This window comes from Sturnus vulgaris, chromosome 8 (assembly GCF_052056855.1).
Source record: "Sturnus vulgaris isolate bStuVul1 chromosome 8, bStuVul1.hap1, whole genome shotgun sequence".
Classification (NCBI taxonomy): domain Eukaryota; kingdom Metazoa; phylum Chordata; class Aves; order Passeriformes; family Sturnidae; genus Sturnus; species Sturnus vulgaris.
The window spans coordinates 18,945,495-18,966,217 of record NC_142250.1 but is presented as its reverse complement, the minus strand read 5'-3'; the positions used below and the strand labels follow the sequence as shown (position 1 = coordinate 18,966,217).

Genomic DNA, 20,723 nt, shown 5'->3' with positions numbered 1-20,723 from the left:
GCACGCCAGGAGTGACTGACTCTGTGCTCTCACTAAATGGCTGCAGCCACACTGCCAGCCACTGCCTGTGCACACCGGTTACCCTGAGTTACCCTGACCTCTCTGTTCCCAGACGCTTTCTGTTACTAGGGATTAAGTTTAGCAGCCAACCACCAACGCTGCTGCCCAGAGAACTTTCCATTTTTCACAGAAAACGTGAGGAAAGTAAGCACAACTTCCCCTGGCACAGAAGCAGGACTGTGGTAAGGCCACAGCTGTCCCATTTCCCTTTTGGGAACTCAGCAATAACTTGCCCTCTTGCTCCGCGGCTACTTGTGGGGATATGTTTTCAAGTCCCAAAACAACCTGCATCGCCAAGGGCTGTGCACACCCGTGGAGCACAGAACACCCGGTGCTCATAGAGCTTGCACTTTGCCCTCTGCCCTCTGCAGAGAGGATCTGCCCAGGTACAGCTCTGGCCCTGGCCCGTGCGGGAGAGGAGCCCTGGCTGCCCAGCCCCTCCCCGGGCCAGGGGGCTGGTTACACAACCACGGGAGCAGTACTGCACACTGGGACTTGTAGTCTTGGGGGATCTCATGGCCCTCTGCGTTTAACTGCTCTCCAAGCAGCCTCCTCACAGGCCCAGGGTCTATCCTTGCATTTCAGCCCATCAGTTCAGGGCAAGAATTGCACTGCAGGACTTTGCTCCCGAGCTGGTTGTGGTCTCAAAGCTGCCCTGTGCATTCCTGTCTGGCAGCAGGCCTGGCCCTCCCTCTCCCAGCGGCCTCCACACCACATGGACAGTGGGAACAGTGCCCGCTGCACCGGGGCTGCTGCCTCCAGCAGCCTTGGCACGGCTCGCATCACTCCAGGGCCACAGGCAAGCAGCACAAGCCCTGCTGGGCTCCCTGCTGCCCAGCTGGGCTGAAAATGCCGAGCATGGTGGCTTCAGAACACATCAGCCTCTGTAACAGGAATACGTTTTTCCAGAGGAGTTCAATAGTTGGCCATTATAGGACTGAGGGCAACTGCTAAAAAAGCCAGCTCACTGTTGATACTTCTTGGAAATCTTTCTTCCAGACGGTTTGAGTATGCTCAGATCCAGTTTTTAAATTGAGACTAAAAGCAGCAGTGCTTCTGTTTCACAAGTTTCAGTGCCAAATGTATGTTTGGTACAGCCAGGACTTATCATTCCATAGAATTTCTCACACTAGTAAGCGTCATACCAATGAGGAAAACACCAGCTCTACAGTAAAGTGTTCTACAGGCACATGCTAAATCCCAGTACATATTTCTATTCTGCTTTAGCAGTAGAAGTCCTTGACAAAAATGGCAACAGAAGAAGCAGGTAAATCCAAAACACAGTGATGTCTGTTCAGCCTTCTCTGGAAAATATTTAGTCAGATCCTGAGTAAAAATGAGAAAGAAGTCCAAGACTAGAAAAAGTATATGCTAGGACAAATCTAAGGGGTACTGTTGTAAACACTGCTCCTCACCAGCAGCCATTAGTAGTATGACTGGCTTTTATGTAATTTAGCTTACAGAGTTCAAGAGACTTACTGATAAACATATCAGGTAGCACATGCTACCTGACAGTTGATTCTGATCTCCTTTCAGTTCAGCACTTTTCCTGATTTTTTTTTTTCTCTTCAACATTAAACCTAACTCTTGCAAAATCCAAACAACATTCAAAAAATTATTTTTCTGGTTTTTCAGTCCATTCCTATTTACAGTCTAGTGAAAACTGTTTAAAGTGCAATTCTGTCTTTCCAGCCAACATTTCTTCCATTCTAGTTCCACTTCCTGCAGCCCTCTCGGGTGGCTTTTGCTTTGCACCATAATTGTCTGAGTTAAGATGTAATGGTCTCAGTAGAAGCTGAGTTTTGCAAACATAGGCTAAAACATAGCATGCACCCAAAACAGCTATCTGAAGGCAGCTGACAAAATGGAGCTTTGCTATTAGCTGACACCACCCCAAAAAGTCAGAGGACCACCTGGGGATCAGAGGGCAGCAGTCCTGATATTGAGGCACTTGACAACTGAGCAATGGTTTACAAAGAGTTAATCATCTAAAGCTTTCAACAAGCAGAAAAATAGAGCTGTAAATAGAAGTGAAGGCTCAGAAAGACAAGAGGAGGGCTGGATACAGAAGCACCACGAGCAGCACAAGGACTCAAAATACATTAATGAAAACATCTAAGGGCTGGAAAGACACAATCTACAGGCAGTGGAGGGTGAGGAAGAGACAGCTGCAGCAGTGAAAATATTCCAGGAATGGTAGAAATGGGGTTAGGGAACCAGGATTTATTAACAAGACTTTCCTAGTACGCACATTACTCTTCCGTTATGCAATATTTAGACCTTTTCTCATGCAATTCAAATATACTCCCAAGTTTTTAACCCCCTTACCAATCTGTAGGAGTCTCTTGGAATAGGGAAGGTACTGATGCCTCGCATGGCTCTGACGACACTGTAGCACTGCGTGGATCTTGCCATGAAACAAAGTAGAAAATACCAGGAGGGAAGTGTAGTTGTTCGAATCCATGGCAAGCACTAGGCCTGGAAGAGCCAGGCATCTCTCATGCCCTCTCCAACTCTGAGTCCTGTCCATGGAAACAAGGATTTCTTCTTCATCCAAGAATCACCAATGTCACCTGAGTTGTAACCGAGGTCTATGTTCTGGCACCTTGACCAGATGAGCAAAGCCTCTGCTTCCTCTGCCCTCAGTCCTCAGTCAGGTGGTGCATGAGCATGTACCAATATAACACCAGAAATTTTACAGCCCACGTGAAACTACTGCTTTCTGAAAGAGCCAATCTTTCTATTACAGCTCTGCTTTGTCCATGATGGGAACCATTCCTGATTAGCCTTGATGGCTAACCTCCACTGCAGCCCCCCACCCACCTCCAAGCTGACAAGTCCCCTGTGCTCCCTCCAGACAGAGCACTCTGTTGAAGGACTTTGGTATATGAAGCCAGGGCACACCACTTTGACAAGTAAACTCCGTTTTTTCCAAAGCTCTGAGCCAAAGCTCCATGACAGAAAAGGAGTGCAACACCAGAACATTCATTTACAGGATGTATATTTATTACACTGTAAAAAGTCCATTGGATTTGTAGCCATTTACTCTGTATGTACACTGGTTGTATTCCCACACCAACTGCAGGTTCCTCTCTTTACAGGATACACTGGGTTGGAGTCCCACCCATGCCCCTCCCAGTCACCAGGGGGATTTCCAAGATTGAAATTACTGAGAATTTAGCCAACTAGTCGAGGGAGGAGGATCAGCGATGCAGTGCTTGCCAGGCAGCCAGCTCTGCTCTGGACATGAGCAGGCGGAAGAGCGGGATGTCCTTGTGGCAAGATGGAAGCACAAGAATCACTGCCAGGGCCTCAGCTGCAGGGGCTTTCTGTGGGTAGAAGGACATGGGATCCCAACAAGAAGATGCAGAAGGATGTGATCTCTTCAGAGCTTCCAAGAGAAACTACTGCAGACCTGCTGGGCATCTGTCAGCAGCTGCCACGGATCCCCACATCTGTAGCTGAAGAGGATGTTCTCCTAAGGAGGGGCAGGTCACCAAGAGACCAATGTGCAGCGAGTGGCAAACAACACGATTGCCTCACAAGTGCTGTGTGAGACATGGCCATGGTGCTCTGCTCTCAGCATTTCTTTCTCATCTACTCAGCTAGGCAGAGCCTTCTGGATTTGCCTTCTCCAACGAGAAGAAAGCCTGATTACACTTACAGAAGCAGGGATGAAAGCCCCTATCAGACTCGCCTGCTGCTTAATCTGTATCTGGCTTGGGGATGGATTGCTGTCATCTGTGTTGGAGGAAGGAAAGCATGTGCCAGCAGGCAAGAAGCCCTATGTAGCAATCTGTGAGCTGCACTGTAAGCAATCCACATTTCTAATAAAATTCTCTACCTGCTGAATCCAGGCATGCCCAGATCCCAAAGAAAGCAGTGCAACCAGAAGAGTCAGCAGGAAAGCTAGGGAATGGCTGGGGAATTGCCCAGGGACTGGACTGAGTAATCTTGAGAGGCAGTCCTGTACTGCAGCCCCTTTCTGGTGTGACATCAACAAGTTTTCCCTCTTTACCAGATGAACTGGTGGCAGCTTGGTCCCAGGCTGCTGGGCACGGGCATTGCCTGGCCCCTGAGATTGCAAAGGCAGGAGGGAGACTGGTCAGTGGAACTGAGTACTCCTCCATGGAGACAAGGATTTTTGGGCAGATTTCTAGGTGATGCCACAAGAAGGGAGCAGGATGGGACATGCTCCAGAGGACTGTGGCAACAGCCCCTCTGCTCAGATTAGCATAATCTTTTAAAACAAACATGCCCACTACCAGAGAACATTTGGCCAGCATCCTCCACCCACAGCGCCTCCTCAGCAGACAGTTCTCCGACACCCTCCAACTAATTGACTTCAGAGCTTGTCATAGGGTCAGTGGGTCGTGGAGTAGCTAAGAGGGGAACAGGAGAGGTGGCTTCAATTAGGGCTGGGTTGAGAATGATTGGAAGAGTCATAGGTGGCACCCCGACCTGCAGCGGAGAGGCAAGAGGCTGCAGGATGAGCGGCGGCTGTGCTGTTGTAGGAGGTATGTCTGTAACGGGGCTTGACTTTGTTGAAGCTGATGCTGGGAAGGAAGGAGAGACAGAGGTGCTGATGGTGGGTGAGGCAGCTGCAGTGGCTCTCTCAGACTCTGGAAGAAGGAAGAGAAAATAGATCCTTACACAGGTCCTGACAAAGTCACGTATTAGCTCAAAACTAAGCAGGGCTGAAAATCAACTCACTGGCCTTTTCAGACTTACCATTTCATACAAGGCCCGGAAGACCAGGGGTCAATCATAGGCATTCTGCACACCCCAATAACCTCTACAACAACTTATCCATAGGGAAGCACAACATTTCACAACAACGGAGGCCTGGTCACCAGAGACCATGCTAAAGCAAGGGAAAGCAGATCTATGCCACCATGCTGGTAAAGTGATTCCAGAAAAAAGAAAACAGGACTCACCACTGACACTCGGTTCAGAAGGCTTCTCCAAAGGAACCACATGAGTGGATGGTCTCACATCCCCTACAGGAGAAGGGGGCAGGGCAGACACTATTGTTTTCTGATGCTGCTGCTCCACTGGTATGTTGGGAACTGGATCTGGGAAGACAAAACATGCAGTCAGACCACACACCAGTTTGCTCACTCCTTCACCCTCCCTCAATTTGTCCTTGTGCCAAGTTCCCACAGCCTCCTACAACTCATTTCATCAGCATCAAGGCACTATGGCAGGTAGGTACTGGAAAAGGTGCAAGCACTGGTCCAAAACCTGTGCTCTTAAGGTTTCCCAGCCTCTCGTACCTTGGATGACTGTCTGTTTGAAGAGCTCATCCCGCAGCCGAGGTAAGAAACAGTCAATGCGCTCCCAGGTGATCTCCCAGAGATCTGAGTATCCTGTCCGTGAGTCAGCACTGTGGAATATCCCAGCCGTATCCATGACGAGCAGCATATTCTTCAGAGACTCTGGAATGGCCTCCAGCTATAATCAGAAACATGACACAGAAGGGACAGATAGTAATGAACCAAAGCTCAAAACAGCCGATGGGCTGCCTTGGAAACTGTGGCCAGGGCAAGAAACTATGGAACTAAGTGGTTTAGAAAGGAATAAAAAGTTAAAAAAACCCAAAAACCCACACCAAATCAAAACACCTTTCAAGTTTAGAAGGTTGAAACGCGATGAATGGTTGCCCAAAGGACTGCATCCAGCACCTTACCAGTAAGTCACTGGAGCCAGCATGCATGTATTTGTCCATAAAGTCCAGGATTGTAAGCCACAGGGCAGCAAAAGTGGTCAGTGAGAGCAGTGGGGAGAGATGCTGTAGGAAAACCTGGGAAAAAAGACACACCTACCGTCAATAAGTTGTATAGGGGCTGCTGCTTACTGACAAGCCAGTCTCACAAACCTGAATTCCCCCTCCTTGTGGCAGGTTGGGAACATGCACAGGACTGGCCTGAGGATGCCACAGGCCTCCACTCTTCTGAGATGCATATGTGAAGGAGTGGATCTTGTCTCCTTTGTGGAAGGCCTCTGCAGTCTGCATCATCATGTCTTCTAGCCCTTCCAGACCTCTGCCTCAGGTCATGACTATCAGCTTGTGACATGCATCATTCCACCCCAAGAATAAACTGTCTTCAACTAATGTTGAGTGAAATACTTCTCTCTCTCTATCATAGTCACAAACCTCTTCCTGACAACTTTTCCAAGGACTAGAATCATGGAGACAGTTCTGGAAAGAAGACATGTCCCAGCAGCAGATGCTGGTGAAAAAGCCCAGCACTGAAGACAGTCAACTAGCATCTGACACCTGTCCAGATCAGAGATTCTGAGAAGTGAACATAGCAAACAGTTTGGTTTTCTTGAGGAACATGTTTTCCCCTAAGCTTTCAGGCAGCAGAGAGGTGTGCTCACCTTGGAAAGTAGTGTTGAGGCTCTCATCCTAGTTTCTTCCATCCCACCAACATCAGCTGGGCTGATGTTCTCGAGTAGCTTGGTTAGCAGAGGGAACAACACCTGTTGGATCAGACACATGGATATTTTAGAGCTGAAAAATGACTGATGAGATTTTCACAGACAGCCTTGCAGAAAGGCACTGGCTTTTGGAACTGGTGGCTTCTAGGCAGAGGACATGACAGAAGCAATGGGATGTGCACATGAGTAGATTCACTTCAGTACTCCGAAAGGCCCTGTCAGAAGCCTAAGCAGAGAGGAACTTTTTGCAGGACCAGAATATGGAACATCTTGTCTGTTGCAGTGAACAAGCTGCTCAAGAAGACAATGCTGAAGTAGGACAACACTCCTGCACACAGCTTTGCTCTTCATGACAATGCTGCCCTGCTCACATACCCATCCCAGCCAGGTGGTTACCTTGTTGAAACAGGACTCCCATTCCAGGGCATCCAAGGCCTGCAGGTCATGTACCAGGAGGGCCCGCTGCAAGTAAGTGAGTGCTTGCATTCGTATCTGGCGTCGGGCATCACAACACAGCCAGGCAATACCTGCAAGAGAGGGATTCAGGGCAAAGCCCACAGGGAGAGCGTCACATCCCTACTTCCCCAGTCTAGAGTAAAAAGTCTAGTGAAGATCAAAAATCCTCTGTGAAAAACAAAGGATTATATTTGTTCCAGGCCACAGACTGGCAGTCTACTACCAGATCCGGAAACATGCTGGCAAGCTAACTCATCCTAAAGATGTTTTTCCAAATCTGATGCAAGTTGTTTTTCAATTACAACAAAGCTAAAAACAACCTATGCCTGCTTTCTGCAGTTAGTTCTTGGCTCTTCAACTTCCCTGCCATTACTTTGGCAGTGTCTCTGCTCGCTCTCATCGCCAGGGGATGGCTTTACCCTGTAGCAAAGGACACCAGCAGTTGGACCACAGTGTTCGGGAATCCGCTGTGATTTTCCTGGCCGCTGTCTCCAGGTGTCGCTGCTCCTCCGCCCAGGAGCTGTAGATGCCTGCTGCTCGCGTGTGCAAGGTGTGCATGAGGTCCAGGAGCTGCAAGTACATGGCACAGTAAGAAACACGCAGAACTTTACATTTTGAAGCAACTCTGATCTCTGCTGTTCTCCAAACAAGGCTAAAAGGCTCAGATTACTCCATCCTGCTCTCTGTATGCACACAATCATGCACAGTTATAGAGATGGTGTCAGGTCCTGCTGTCTGTGCCCCCCTTAAGTGGTCAGGTGCCAGGCATCTTCAACAAGATGTAGCCACGTCAACCCCATCTTTGAGGAACACCATTCCAGTCCTGTCCAAAAGAAGAATGGGCTCTTTCTTGGCACAGAGCACTGACTCTCCCAGGCAGAGGGATAGGATAAACCCAGTGATTCAGTAGTGCAGTCCAGAACAACTCTGCAACGTTTTTCTTAACAAAAAAGACATGTGAAGCACATGCAAAGATCCCTTGCCTGTATGGGCACATGACAGCACTCTATAGAGTTTACTACTGAACTGAGACCAAGCATCCTCGCAGGCAGCAGGCCTGTGCCTTCACACTTTTGATGTACCAGCTGGGGAGAAATTACTCCCTTAGCCCAGTCCTCTGTATTTGAAATTCCAGTGCCTCAGCCAACAGGGCTTTCCCCTTTCCTCCAGTTCAGATGCCCTGTCAGACTCCTTGCTAATCCTACAGGAACCTCATATCTCTAAATGATCTTAATTCATTGTACTTACTACAGTGACTCTCAGCTTCAGACCTCTTCCTTGCTTTTCCGAGGACCTCTCTCTCCATTGCTATTCTGCTTTTGCCAGAACAAACTGCAGTCTTCCTCTTTCACTGTGAACCACGTACTGCCCCCACAGACATGCTCTGCCCGCCAGTGCCCACTTATCCAGGATGCATGCAGCCCTCCCTTGCCCCATAAAGAATTCCAGTGATTACCTAGCCAGGCCCTAAGAATGGGAAAGGAGAGGAGGAAATCTTTGCTATACTTACGTCCTGACTAACCTGTAAAGACACAGTATGGTAGCTGGCAGGGATGCTCTCGTCCTCGTCCTCATCACTGTGTGTGTGCGCCTGGTGCTGGCTCAAGACCCGGGATCGCCGTGTGGAGCTGTCTTTTGGCTTTTTTTTTAACCGACTGGATTTACTGTCATACCTGTGACTCTTACCCCTCTTCTCCTGGGACTTGTAACCTAGAACATAAAAGGCAACAGCATTCCATATACAACAGTCCACTACAAAATGTTCTGCTCTGCAACACAAAGGGCAGTCACCTTTTGATATCCTGAGCAAAGGGCCCTGTCCTCTGAAATGACCACTACGGCTTGGAGGAGACCCAATGCCACTTGGGAAAAACTTTCTGCAAGAGCTGGTACTGCTCTCTCCACATCACCTCCAGAACTCCCCTCCATCCCAGGGAGGGGGATAAGAACAAGGTCTCTGCTGCTAGCAGGAGACAGGACACTTTTCTCCTGGTAGACCATTTTCTCTGGGTTGGGGACTCATTCCATGACAGTATACTTCACACTGCTTGCCAACTGGCCACCCCAAGCCAAATCCTGGTTTGCAAGTGAAGGGCCATCTTACCCCCATTCAAGCTGGCCTCCACGAAGATACGTATTGTTTTGACACAGAGCTCAAAGTTCTCAGGTGTAACATGGGCAGCATCTCGCACGATGAAGGACAGAGACTCGACACATTTCATGAGAGACTTTGTGTCATGTGGGCCCAAATCCAGCCCCACTGTCAGGCTGTACTGGTTGACGAGAGGTGATGGACCCAGCCTGCTGACCCCAGCAGTGGATCTGGAGTTGTCGATGTCATCTTTCCCCACCTGCAGGCCACAGGAAGCGGGTAAGCAGGAGCAGGGTAGCATAACAGGAAGCATCTCATGCACACACTGAAAGGGCCTTTCTTCAGAAGCCAACAGGTAATGTTTCTGTACAGTTCGTTTCCCTTTCTTCCTCATTTGCCTCAAAGCTTTCTCCTTTCCATCTGTGTCTCTCCATCCTGCCTTTACATTATCAGCTCATCTTAGCTCTCTTTTCTACTGTCTTATTCTCTGTCTCACTACCACACTCTCTGCTCACAACCATGATAGGAGTAGTGTTCTTTGGGCACCAGAAGCCCACTGGCTACTCACCACTAGCCAGCCACTGTTCATGACATCCACATCAGTGACGGAGCGATGCATCCTGCCTGGCTTCCCGTGGTCCGTGTACACCTCGGAGTCAGAGGTGTAGCCGCGGTCCAGGCTCGTGTCACTTGGATGATAGGAGGAAGACACCTCGCTGTCTGACTGAGCACCTTTAAGACAAAAAGGGGTTTAGATCAAAGCCAAGTCAAGAACTTGCAAGAGTAGCTGTGGATAAGGGAGAAGCAATCCAGATCAGTCAGATCAGCATCAACCAGGACCACAAGTGGTTATTAATATGTTCTACACCTGTCAGATCTACCTGCCCTGACATTTAGGGTAACTTTAAATTTCACATGTCCTGAGAGAGGTCCTTACAAGGGACAAATTTAAGTTACTGATATGTTACTTAGAAGTAAAAACTCATTCTCTCCATTGTCCAACACCATCTAGAAACTCATCAGCAGACAGACTTGCTGTGAACAGTGCACCAAACATTTTCAGAAGGAGGCAGAGAACTAATGTTTTGATGTGCAAGGTGCCAAGTCAAGCAGTTTGCTCTATCAGCAAAGACAGAAGCAGTAAAAATTAAAAAAAGGAAAAAGAAAGGAGAGAGACGAGACAGCTCAGCATTAATTCAGAGGGCAAAGTCCATAAGTGTTTTTAAAAAAATCATGCTTCTCCCATCTGTCTAGCACAAAGCATCCGGACCTATCAAAGAAATTCTAGAAAAGCAAAGAGAATAACAAAAGGACTTTTCTTACGGAAAAGTCCTTTATTGCTCTTTGCTTTAGAAGTCTGAAGACATCAGCTTCAAATATACTGACAGCTGGCTAAAGCAAAACTGAACAATTTGCTGAAAAGACTGCCTTTCTAACACAGTCAAGAGAAATGAGAAATAGTGCATTGGTCTTGTGGGAATGGTTCAGGGACTATTATTACAAATGGATCTGGAAATATAATTTCAAAGAACAACTCCTTTTATGAGAACCTTAAAATGGGGACAGAAAAGAGTCAGGCCCACAAAAGAAGCAAGTATGACAGGAACAGCAGCTGGGTTTACATTACATGCCCAGATACGAGATTACAGGACCTATGGCACCAAACCACAACCAGAAAATGCTCCTTGGGTAGAGCAAAGACCTCCTACAGCTGCCAGAACTGATATCAGTTTTCCTCCCACTGCTCCCAGGGACTAGCACCTGGATTGCTGCTCACTGAGTAGGAAGAGATGGCAGAATAGACACAGGAACAGACCATGAGGAGTGAACAGCAGGTGCTGGTCTTTAATCTTGCTAATGTAGTTTAATATCAGCCTTGTTTTCTTGCAGTCCCCTTTGCTAATTGAAAAGCTTGATGAAGCAGCTGCTTATCTGGCAGGCAGGCATCAGATTTCCTAGCAAAAGCTGGCCTGTCTTACCTGTGTCGTTATCTGCCCTCGCTGTAACCTGCAGGGCTGCAGGCGGCTTCACCCCAGACCCGATGCACTCCAGGAGGGTGAAGAGCGTGTACCAGTCATCCCCAGAGTGAATGTTGGCAGCATTGGTCTTCAGGAGCTCATGGAGGCCATAGGCAACCTCATGGCTAACTCTGGATAGCACATTTGGCTTCATCATAAGTAAGATACGTAATGAGAGGAGAACCTGGCCAGAGGAGACAAGAATAACAGACCCTATTACTTACTCTCCATTCTCTAGCAATGTACTCCTTCATCTGTTAGAGCTAGTTACAACTGCTCTTTGTTGTTGCCTGCAGCACAAACAGGTTAAATATGGGTCCATCCAACAGTAACTGGTTTCCTGTGTCACTGGGTACAGCCACAAAACCCCAGTAACTGCCTTTCAAAACTCCCTTACCTGTGCACTGATCTCATCTCGACGGAGCAGCCGAATGGCCAGCCTCAGCAGCCCCACCACTGCCCTCTCCACCAAGAAGCAGAACTCCATTGCATGGACACACAGATGATAAAGGTGGTCTCTGACAGTTTGCCAGACACAGGTCACACGGTCCCTAGCCACAGCAAGAAGGAGGGAAAGGGTAGAACGAAAGGACGTGAGACAAGCAGGATCCAGCAACCTCTCCCACAACTCCAGACAATTCATTATTTCTTAACTTCAATGAAAAATTCCAGTTGGGAGATACAAGGACACATAGAAACAACAAAACTATCAAATTTCTTACTCATTACTTGCAAAGCAATCAGGTGGGAGAATTCTCCCTCTGGAATTTAGTTTATATTCTCCAGATTTCAGGATATCAAGCACTAATTCATGAGCTAATAGCCTTTCTGTTTGCATATGCTAGAGTGGAATTGTTAAGAAGCCCTGAAATTATAGCCACATGCTGCTTCAGCTGGCAAATCACAGACATAAGGAACTCATTCCCTGGACCCAGGCAGCAGCTGCAGTAAAGCAGGGACATTATAGTGAATGTGTATATATTTCAAAGTCGTACCTATTCTCTAGAACAATCCGCAGAAGCATCTCCAAGCAGAAGGCTGCATCTTCTTCATCGTATGTCTCCTCATCAGGAGTCACAGAGATTAGAGCCTGGAAGAGCCACGATATTTTATGAATCACAAGCTCCCAAAAATGGGGAACCAACAGAACGCTTTGAGTCTGGCCAAAACTGTACTCCACTTCCTAATGGGGTCATGCATAGTCAAAGACATTGCTTAGAGGTCAAGCTAAATCTATGGGAAAAATAAATTGGTTTTATTATGCAAAATGCAATATGAACTTAAAAGATGTTAAACTCTGACAAAGTGTCTCAGATGAAGAGGAACTCTGATATCCAGCAGCTTCTTGCTAGTAACATGTGAAGTACAGAAAAAGCTGACTACAAATGACTAAGAATGACTACAAATACTGGAGTTATTCTTCTCAAGCCATCAGGTTGTATATGAAGGGAGAATTCCTGACATAATCGGAGTAGGAGCACAATGTTCCCCTGGAACTGAGATGACACTGCCCCAGGGAGATGAGCTTCTCTAGCCCAAAGGCTAATGAGTCCAGTCCAGCCTTACTATACCTCCCACAGCAGCCAGGTACCACACTACTTAGGAACACACTGTCAAATATTTCTTGTACAGCTCTTGCCTCTAAAGTGGTTTTTTAGAATCCTCTCATAAGGTACACAGCACACTTGAAATATGTAGTTCTGACACAGAACTACAAATCCTTTCAAACACTTGCCAAGAGTTCTCAAGGCTTTTAGAATGCATTCCACAATTTAATGTTTTCTTCTACTACCAGAGCAATTTGTGTCTGCCAGCACAGAAGTTATTTTTAATAGGTGAACTAAAGACTAGTTTCACATCCCAAATAGTTCCAAGACCTCCTCTAAGGACAGAGGAGTTAAGTGAGTACACAGCACATACCCTCTTATCACGCATAGCACATTTGTTCCACTACCAGTCCCTTGCCCAATATCTCTCTCACCTTCATGAGCTCCTGGAGGGATTCAAGCTGGAGAAACTTGCTTTCTGTGATCAACTTCTCAGGATCACATTGCTGCAAAATACAGAAAAGACAACTGTGCATCTGGGGGTTGTGGAAGGCATACAAACAAATCCTCCAGAAAGACATCATGTTCACAGGAAAGACACAGATAGTTGTTATTATCTGGAGGAAAACTTCCAACTAGTTCACTCTTTAACATCAATTACTTTTAACAGATCTGATCTGTGCTAGACAGATTTTATCACGTAACTCCTCTGGCCACACAGTGGTCAAACCCCAGGTTCAGATTTTGGCACCATATATCTTTACACAGTCTTGGAAAAGATTAGTTGTTCCAGAATTCATTAATTTGTCTTTAAATATAGGACTGTGACGCCCAGGGCAGATCCCAGCCTGAGGAATCATTCCTGTTTTGATGTGTTAGTACCTTTGTGCACAGCAGCACAAAAGACCGTTTAGCTGTCAATCCAGATATGCTCCTCTGTAGATTCTTTCCGCACTCAAGTCTCGTGTTACTTGCAATACTGCATATTTACGCTTCTGTTGCTTGTTACCCACATAGTATTGTCACCAAGGAAAAAACCAAGTTATTCTACAGCCTATTGGTTACCTTTATGCATTCCAAAGCCGCTCGCTTTGCCTCCTGTGTTTCTGTAGATGGCCCTCTCATACCAGATTGCTCTGTCCCACTGAGGGTGAGCCAGCTAACAAAACTCAGTACTGTTGATTCACCACTGCAAATCAGAAGACACCAGCATCAGTAAGAAAACACGAAATCATGTTATTCTCCAACCTTGGTACAGAAAAGACTTCCTGAGACATCTATGCCACTCACCGGTTGGATGGTGTCTCCTCACGCTGCAGATAGATTTTGCCATTAGGATCCACAAAGTCTTCAACCTGGAACACAGAACAGGACATGCATATGACCAATTGTCCATTTCTGTATAGCCTTCCTCCCCAGCCCCATTATATTTCTCTTGGTGATGAAACACTACCCCAAACAGCCCATATGTGTGCAGTCAAACGCAGCTCTTCACATCACTATCCTGTCAGTAAAGTGTCACTCTCATCTGGTAACACCGATGCAGTGCTCTAGTAATTCATGCCTATAAGTATGTTGCTCTTCTGCACAACATTCAAAATCAGTTCAAATAAAATAAATGCTGAAATTCCTCAAATCTAACAAGAAATAAAATGAGAAAAAATGAAACAAGCTACAAAAGAAGCTGCACGTAATTTGAACACTATACCCTTCACAGGCTCCCAAGTTCTGTACACACTTTACCAAAGCCAGGCCTTTGCAAGAGAGCTCTCATACTTTTGGAACTGGCTCTATGAAAAGCCAGCTTCCCACTCCCCTAACTTTTCAGTTATCCACCACCCAGCTAATTCTTACCTCCACCATGGCCTTGGGCAGCAGCTCTGCTCGGAAAAGCTGTAGCATGGCCTCCATGATGTTTTTCCAGCCCTCTCGCAGAATGTCACCGTGGCGATGGGCCAAGTGAAACACTGTCTTTGCTGCAATATGGGCCTTGGGATTACTTCCAAAAACAGTGGGCAGGTTTTCAATAGACTGCAGGAAAGAAGAGGCGGTGGCAATCAGTCAGAAAGAGATGTTTTCTTTTCAACAGAAATTAGGGCAGATGCTTCAGAACTGGTTATGGGAAAGATAACAGCTCACATTCATTTAGCACAAAAACAAGTACAAGGTAGCTTACCTGATACAAGCTGAATCACTGAACTAGATATAAACTCCCCAAGAATGACAACTCAGAACATTCTGAAAGCGCTTGCTGAAAACCCACTAATTTATCCTGCTACAGGAACTCAGCTCAGGATCAAAGCCTTCCACAAAAAGTACTACATCACCTCTGGAAGCAGCAATTACTCTGCCACTCTGTTAGATAAGGAAACTATGGCCAAAACCATTACTGACTTGCAAAATTACTCCTACCACTACCTAACAGCAAGATTCACAGTAATTCAATCATAATGTGGAGCCTCTGTCAATGATTGCTGGATCTCAAATCCTCATAATCTCTTCAACACACTCACAACTTTTCAAAATACAAAAAGTGTGCGAAATCATTGAAACCAATCAAGCATATGCTGCCAAAACAAACAAAAAAAAAAACCTCAGCAACCATGTGAGCTAGTATCAAACAGTGTAACATGCTCCATGATTGTGCAGTACTTGAGGTCATTGCAATGTTCCTTTTGAGAAGAGATGGGTTTTGCCATTCTCTTGTTTATGTGGACAAAATCCATATTTACCCCCTCACCAAGAATGGAAGAGAAGACAAGGGATTGAAGGAGTCAATGTATCCTATCTCAGACTTGAAGTTCAGAAAAAATATCTCTTGCTTCAGCCAAACTGATGGCAAAACTGTTATAAAAACGGGTCTTTGATTTAGCAAACTCCATTAGAAGTGCCAATCTGAAATCTGGCAGAAATGCAACAAGCAATTTGAGTCTTTTCCACTGTTGCTATGGGGAAACTACATGAATACATATATCTCTGAAGTGTCAGGGTGCAAACAGCAATATGCCCGATTTTGCTCTGTGGCAAGACGCCACATTACTGAAAACCACACACACACAGGTTTTGCTACTACTTACATACTGAGTCAGTATGAATCTTAACTATGGATCATGAAGTGGAGCACTCATTCTTCCTAATCATTCAAAGCCCCTCCACATTCCTTTCCATTTCCCTTCTTTCAGTCAAAGTGGCCACACATGGCAATTGCAGTGCATGGAGCAAATGCCTGCTTTGACTCTTCAGTCATCTGAAGATGGCCCCTCCTTCTCTCCTTCCTCCTGACACTTAAATATTTGTTCCATTGTCCTATTCCACTACTGTCTCCAAGCCTTACAGGAATTTAGGGCAGCAGAAAGTAATCAATGTATTTGGAATCTGGCTAAAGATAAGAACTCGGCCTTCTTCAAATCCAGAAGTCCCTGATTCTATATCATCACCAAAAGACATGCTTGCTTAATTAACTCAGATCTCAGACTGCTCCAGATTCCATTCTCACAACCAGATGGGATGTAGCTGACAATAACTGGTGCATCTGAGGGCTCAGTCTAGTTTAGTTGCTTCTGCTGTGTAAATCTGTGTCAAACTGTTTCACGGCACACGTTCCTCTGCTTGAGTTACCTCTTGATAGTCTTGAGATCTGGTGTGCCTGAGGATGATCAAATACTGCATCTTTACTGTTGTGAGCTGTGGAGGAAGAGGGAATCTAAAGCAAACCCTCTGCTTGGGATTTCTTCATCTTTTAAAAAATTCACCTGTCTTGGCCTTTTTATTCCCATGCTTTCAGCCTTGAATCATCTTGTTTCCCTTTCCTATATGTGTGGCATTTCTGTTCTGCTCACTGTGGGTCTTGCAGTGGTTCTGAGTGCAGTACTTTGAGATTCTTTGGGAGTTCTGACCCTTTAGAGGAATTGCTGTCGACTGCTCCTTAGTACACAGCATGGTCTGCCACACACTGTCTATCAAACACTTTGGGGAAAAACAGGCGGGTGTTGTAACGCACAAATAGATCTGGGCAATAAAGCTTACCCTAACCACAGCACCCTGAATTTATTCTCACAGTACACTCCAAAGAGTCTTCAGGACTTGCCAAATATGAGGCTAACAACTATTACCAGACTCCACACCCCAATTGACAATGCAAAGCATTTGTTTTTCTAACCCCTTTATGCTTATGCTGTGCATCTACATAGCTCCTAACAAAACAGTTCCCCTTGGCATTACATAAAGCCTGTAATTGAATAGTCAATATCCAAAATGTATTAACTTGCTTGGGACCACAGGGAGATCTAAGTCTCTTCAGATCAAGTAGGTGAATAAACAATTCTACATCAAGGCATTCTGCTCTGCACCAACTCACACTTGTGAGTAAAAGAAAATTTGCATATTTGAACCTGTCCTACAGTAGTCTCGCTTCACTACACATTTCCCATTACTTCCTCCAGAAAACTCTGGGCATGGACTGATAGATACCTACAGATACAATGATAACTAAAACAAGCAAATATTGCTGCTTAACAGAGGAAGAGAGACCCAGTGTAGTAGAAGTCATGCTTCTTTCCCCTCTTTGCAAACTTACCTCACTGCTGAGAGCTGTAAACTTGCAGAGAGAAATTATGAGATTGTCAAACACATCACTAAGGCCATAGTGAGCAGAAATCATTGCACATTTCCTGGTAAAAGAAGAAAACAGAAAGTAAGGTACTAAGTCAGCACAGACAAGTCTGTCTACAGGACAGCAAATCTGAGACCCTCTCTGTTGACATTTTAGACCTTCCTCTCCACTCATTCATAATGAATGCTTATACATATATGTCTACTATTATTGCTTAAATAAACTCAATACTTATCCATAAATACTGATACTTGTCTATGCTGATGCAAGGATCAATTTAAAGAAATGAGTCTAAACAGACAAACCACTTGCACCTGAGCATTATATCCAACCTCCTGTCCTGACATAAGAGAGTTGCTGAGATTGGTGGTAGTGTTGAAGTGTTGAAGTGTTGAAGTCCAGTTCCCAAGACATCATGGCTACAGCAGTGTATTGACAAAGCTTTAAAACTATGCTTAAAGCATCGTTTGGTCTGATAGAAGCATGACCAAAGATCATTCCAATGGAGTTACTCACAGATGGAAAGTTTTTTGACTACTGGTCATCTGGGAAAGAAAACAAAATCCCCCATCCCATTCAGCCACAGCTATGGACTCATACACATGAAAGGTTTTGTTTCTACATGGAGATTTTGTCAGCGTCACTGGGCAAGTTGAGTGACTTTTCCCCTTCACTTCTAAACAGCCTAGCTGTGTCAGTAGGTCCTTTAAATGTAACCAGGTCGGAGTCTAAAAATACGTACCCTAGGCACTTTAGTTTATTACAACACAGCAGTCAAGCTAAACAGTGACTGGCAAGCCAGAGAGGCCAAGATGGGATGAACTGATACAAATGACAGAACACTAGAGGATTGTAGGTCATAAAAAAGGGTTTTTCAGTTGCCAGGAAAAGCAACATTTGATAGTCACTGTGATGTCTCTCTAACAGATAAACGGAGGCAGTGGTCCCACTTTTACTCTTCTGGGTTTCATGAAGGTAAAAGTTACCTGAAACCAGAGATAGCCTTCTGGATTATTGTTTCCTCTAAGCTCTTGTCAAAAACATAAGAAAGTGCTGCAATGGTGGGCCCCCATGTCATGGTGAAGAGGTCATGGTCATAGCTTCCAGGAGGCACGTGGAGAAATATTCCCTCGTCAGTGGCACCACGATGCAGCAGGACATTCCAGATATAGTTTTCCTTCACCAGACCAGTCTGCTCTTCTGGCATCACTATCTCATCATTTCTACAAGGGAGGAAAGCAGAAAGATTGAATTTTTCATTCTGAGCCAAACCTAACATTTACACAGTGTCTTTCATTACGTAGTCCCAGAGCTAAGCAACACCTATTCTGGAATGATTTTGCCAGCTCCTGAAACATTCTGTTTTCCTAGGCCTCCCTGCTTCACCTGCCCTGCTTAGATATCCTGAATATAAAGCCTGCTGGTTGTCAGAACCACACAGCAGCAACTGTGTAAGGTTAGTATTGAAGAAGCAGGTACCTACTGCTACAAGTGCAAAACACAACACATATTGCCATTAAATGATGGGAAGTTCTGGACAGCACACTGGCAAAGCTTCAACCTCCATTCAGCTCTCAGCCTGTTAAGAGTGCTCTATTCATCTCATCATTTCCATTTTAAATTAAATAGTTGCACTACTGCCGTCATCAGTAGGCAAGACTATCTTTGCATAAGAATAATGGAAATATTCATATTCTGTCAAAATGAAATGTTAGAAAGAAAAGTAGTATGCAATTAAAAATAAAACAAGAAACCAAAAGTATGATGGGTCATTTATAACCGGGGTACTACAGCTCCTTACTCTAACTTGGATGAAGCTATACAGCAGTAAAACAATTTTGATTAATGCCACGTACTGCTTGCAATCCTAGACTAAAACATATAAAGCCTAAATGCATGCTCCCTAGACTTGGGTATCAATGGACAAGAGAAAATCCTCTGCAAATGACCAACTAAGTGAACAAGAGCTTCAAAGCCACTAAGAATAGCAGATTAAAGCCAATCTGAAGAGTTCTTTCTGCAACAATAAAAAAATAACATACTTCAATTGCCAAAGAGGCAATTTTCATGCACTAACAACAACTATAAAAACTGCTCCTGATTTAACCATAAGAAATAAGCTCTTCTCAGTTTCAGGTGCTGGCATATTTTGACAAGAGCTGTTATTACTGGGATAATATAGGAAAGTAAGTTTGCAGTAAACAGCACATTATTTCTAGAATTTCATACATGATTGAAATTAACAGAAGCAAGGGAATGGGTTTACTTGGAAGGTTTCAGGAAATGCAAATGTGGTCAAAAGTGAAATTCTAAGATCCTGAAGAGATTACACACTACTTCATACAGATTGCAGCATTATTTTTTCCCCTAATAATACAAATAAACAAATAGTTCCTCAATTTCAACTATGACAAATAAACAAATAGTTCCTCAGTCTCAACTATGACATTGGAGCAATCTATCTGAGATAGAGCAATACTGAAATGATACATCAATTATTCTAATCATAGAACATACTGAAAAAGCTGAAATATCTGCTGAAGAGGGGGGAATGAAGGGAAATAGACTGGGATATAGGTTCTGGATAACAAAGATATTTGTATATGCTCAGTATACTATTCAAAACATTAAGAACATCGTCTGGGGAGAGAGGCCAATCAAAACTAGAGCTCTGTTTGAAAGGTAGAGCTATGTCTTGAAGAACTTTCAGATATTCAGTCCAGGCATCACCCCACGTTCCTGGAGAAGGCTCAAAAGAGAGGGTCAGCCTAATCACACTGCCCTGCTTCCAGCATCAGCTACTGCCTGCCACTGCAGATGGAAATCAGCTGAGACTCAGTCACAACCTGTCTCCTCAGAGATGTAATCCTCTCACAGATTCAAATTGGCTAGGCCTGGAGTTACCTATTTACTGATTTTTGAGCTATTATTAAAGCTTCCTACCCAAAGCCAGTTTGCATACTGAAGAGCCTCAGCTACCAGGAACTCTCCTCAAATACTGCTCTGCGTGCCAAGAGCTTCAGGGGTAGCAGAAGAGGCTGGTGCAGAGAGCAGCCTCATATGAAGAGCTCAAAAAAAGAATATATTAAACAGAGAGCTGGACACATTGCATCAGGGTACAAGTGCTGCCCTGGGGATGAGATTAGCTCTTGAACCACATAAAAAGTTCTAAAAAAGTCTGAAGGTCTGCTCTGGAGAACAGAGCCTTCTTAGAGATAGCATTTCACATGTGCTGGTCTTGTTCAGCCATTATTTTCCATATTCATATAAGTAAAATATTTTTTAAATTTATTTTAAGATCTGGATTAAACTACCATGGCAAAAATCCAAGATACAAATCCAAGTGCAATTGCTGTGACAGGCTTGTTTACCACAGCCCCACACAGAGCTGGAATTTGGTCTGAGGCAAACAGGCACATGACTAGTGAGTCTCTCTCCATACTCTCCAGATATCTCTCAGACCCAACAACTCTACTTTGCTCTCTGAATACATG

At 45.1% G+C, this 20,723-nt stretch overlaps 1 protein-coding gene across 5 annotated transcripts in view; it reads right to left on the bottom strand.

Moving 5' to 3' along the window:
* Window positions 1-3,044: 3,044 nt before the first annotated feature.
* The window catches only part of GBF1 (golgi brefeldin A resistant guanine nucleotide exchange factor 1), a 103,856-nt gene continuing 86,177 nt past the window's right edge, over window positions 3,045-20,723 (bottom strand). For 3 of the 5 annotated variants that reach the window (XM_088169033.1, XM_088169035.1, XM_014879903.2), the window contains 19 exons: window positions 18,216-18,452; window positions 17,194-17,287; window positions 14,472-14,648; window positions 13,908-13,972; window positions 13,683-13,806; window positions 13,052-13,123; window positions 12,066-12,160; window positions 11,468-11,621; window positions 11,032-11,254; window positions 9,621-9,784; window positions 9,065-9,311; window positions 8,471-8,670; window positions 7,380-7,530; window positions 6,901-7,031; window positions 6,445-6,546; window positions 5,750-5,863; window positions 5,337-5,514; window positions 4,998-5,135; window positions 3,045-4,682 (listed from right to left, as the gene is read on the bottom strand). In XM_088169033.1, the coding sequence (XP_088025159.1) occupies window positions 4,396-4,682; window positions 4,998-5,135; window positions 5,337-5,514; window positions 5,750-5,863; window positions 6,445-6,546; window positions 6,901-7,031; window positions 7,380-7,530; window positions 8,471-8,670; window positions 9,065-9,311; window positions 9,621-9,784; window positions 11,032-11,254; window positions 11,468-11,621; window positions 12,066-12,160; window positions 13,052-13,123; window positions 13,683-13,806; window positions 13,908-13,972; window positions 14,472-14,648; window positions 17,194-17,287; window positions 18,216-18,452 (2,953 nt within the window). In that variant the 3' untranslated portion in view covers window positions 3,045-4,395. The remainder of the gene's footprint in view (window positions 4,683-4,997; window positions 5,136-5,336; window positions 5,515-5,749; window positions 5,864-6,444; window positions 6,547-6,900; window positions 7,032-7,379; window positions 7,531-8,470; window positions 8,671-9,064; window positions 9,312-9,620; window positions 9,785-11,031; window positions 11,255-11,467; window positions 11,622-12,065; window positions 12,161-13,051; window positions 13,124-13,682; window positions 13,807-13,907; window positions 13,973-14,471; window positions 14,649-17,193; window positions 17,288-18,215; window positions 18,453-20,723) is intronic. The other 2 variants (XM_088169034.1, XM_014879904.2) reach the window with 1 other exon arrangement.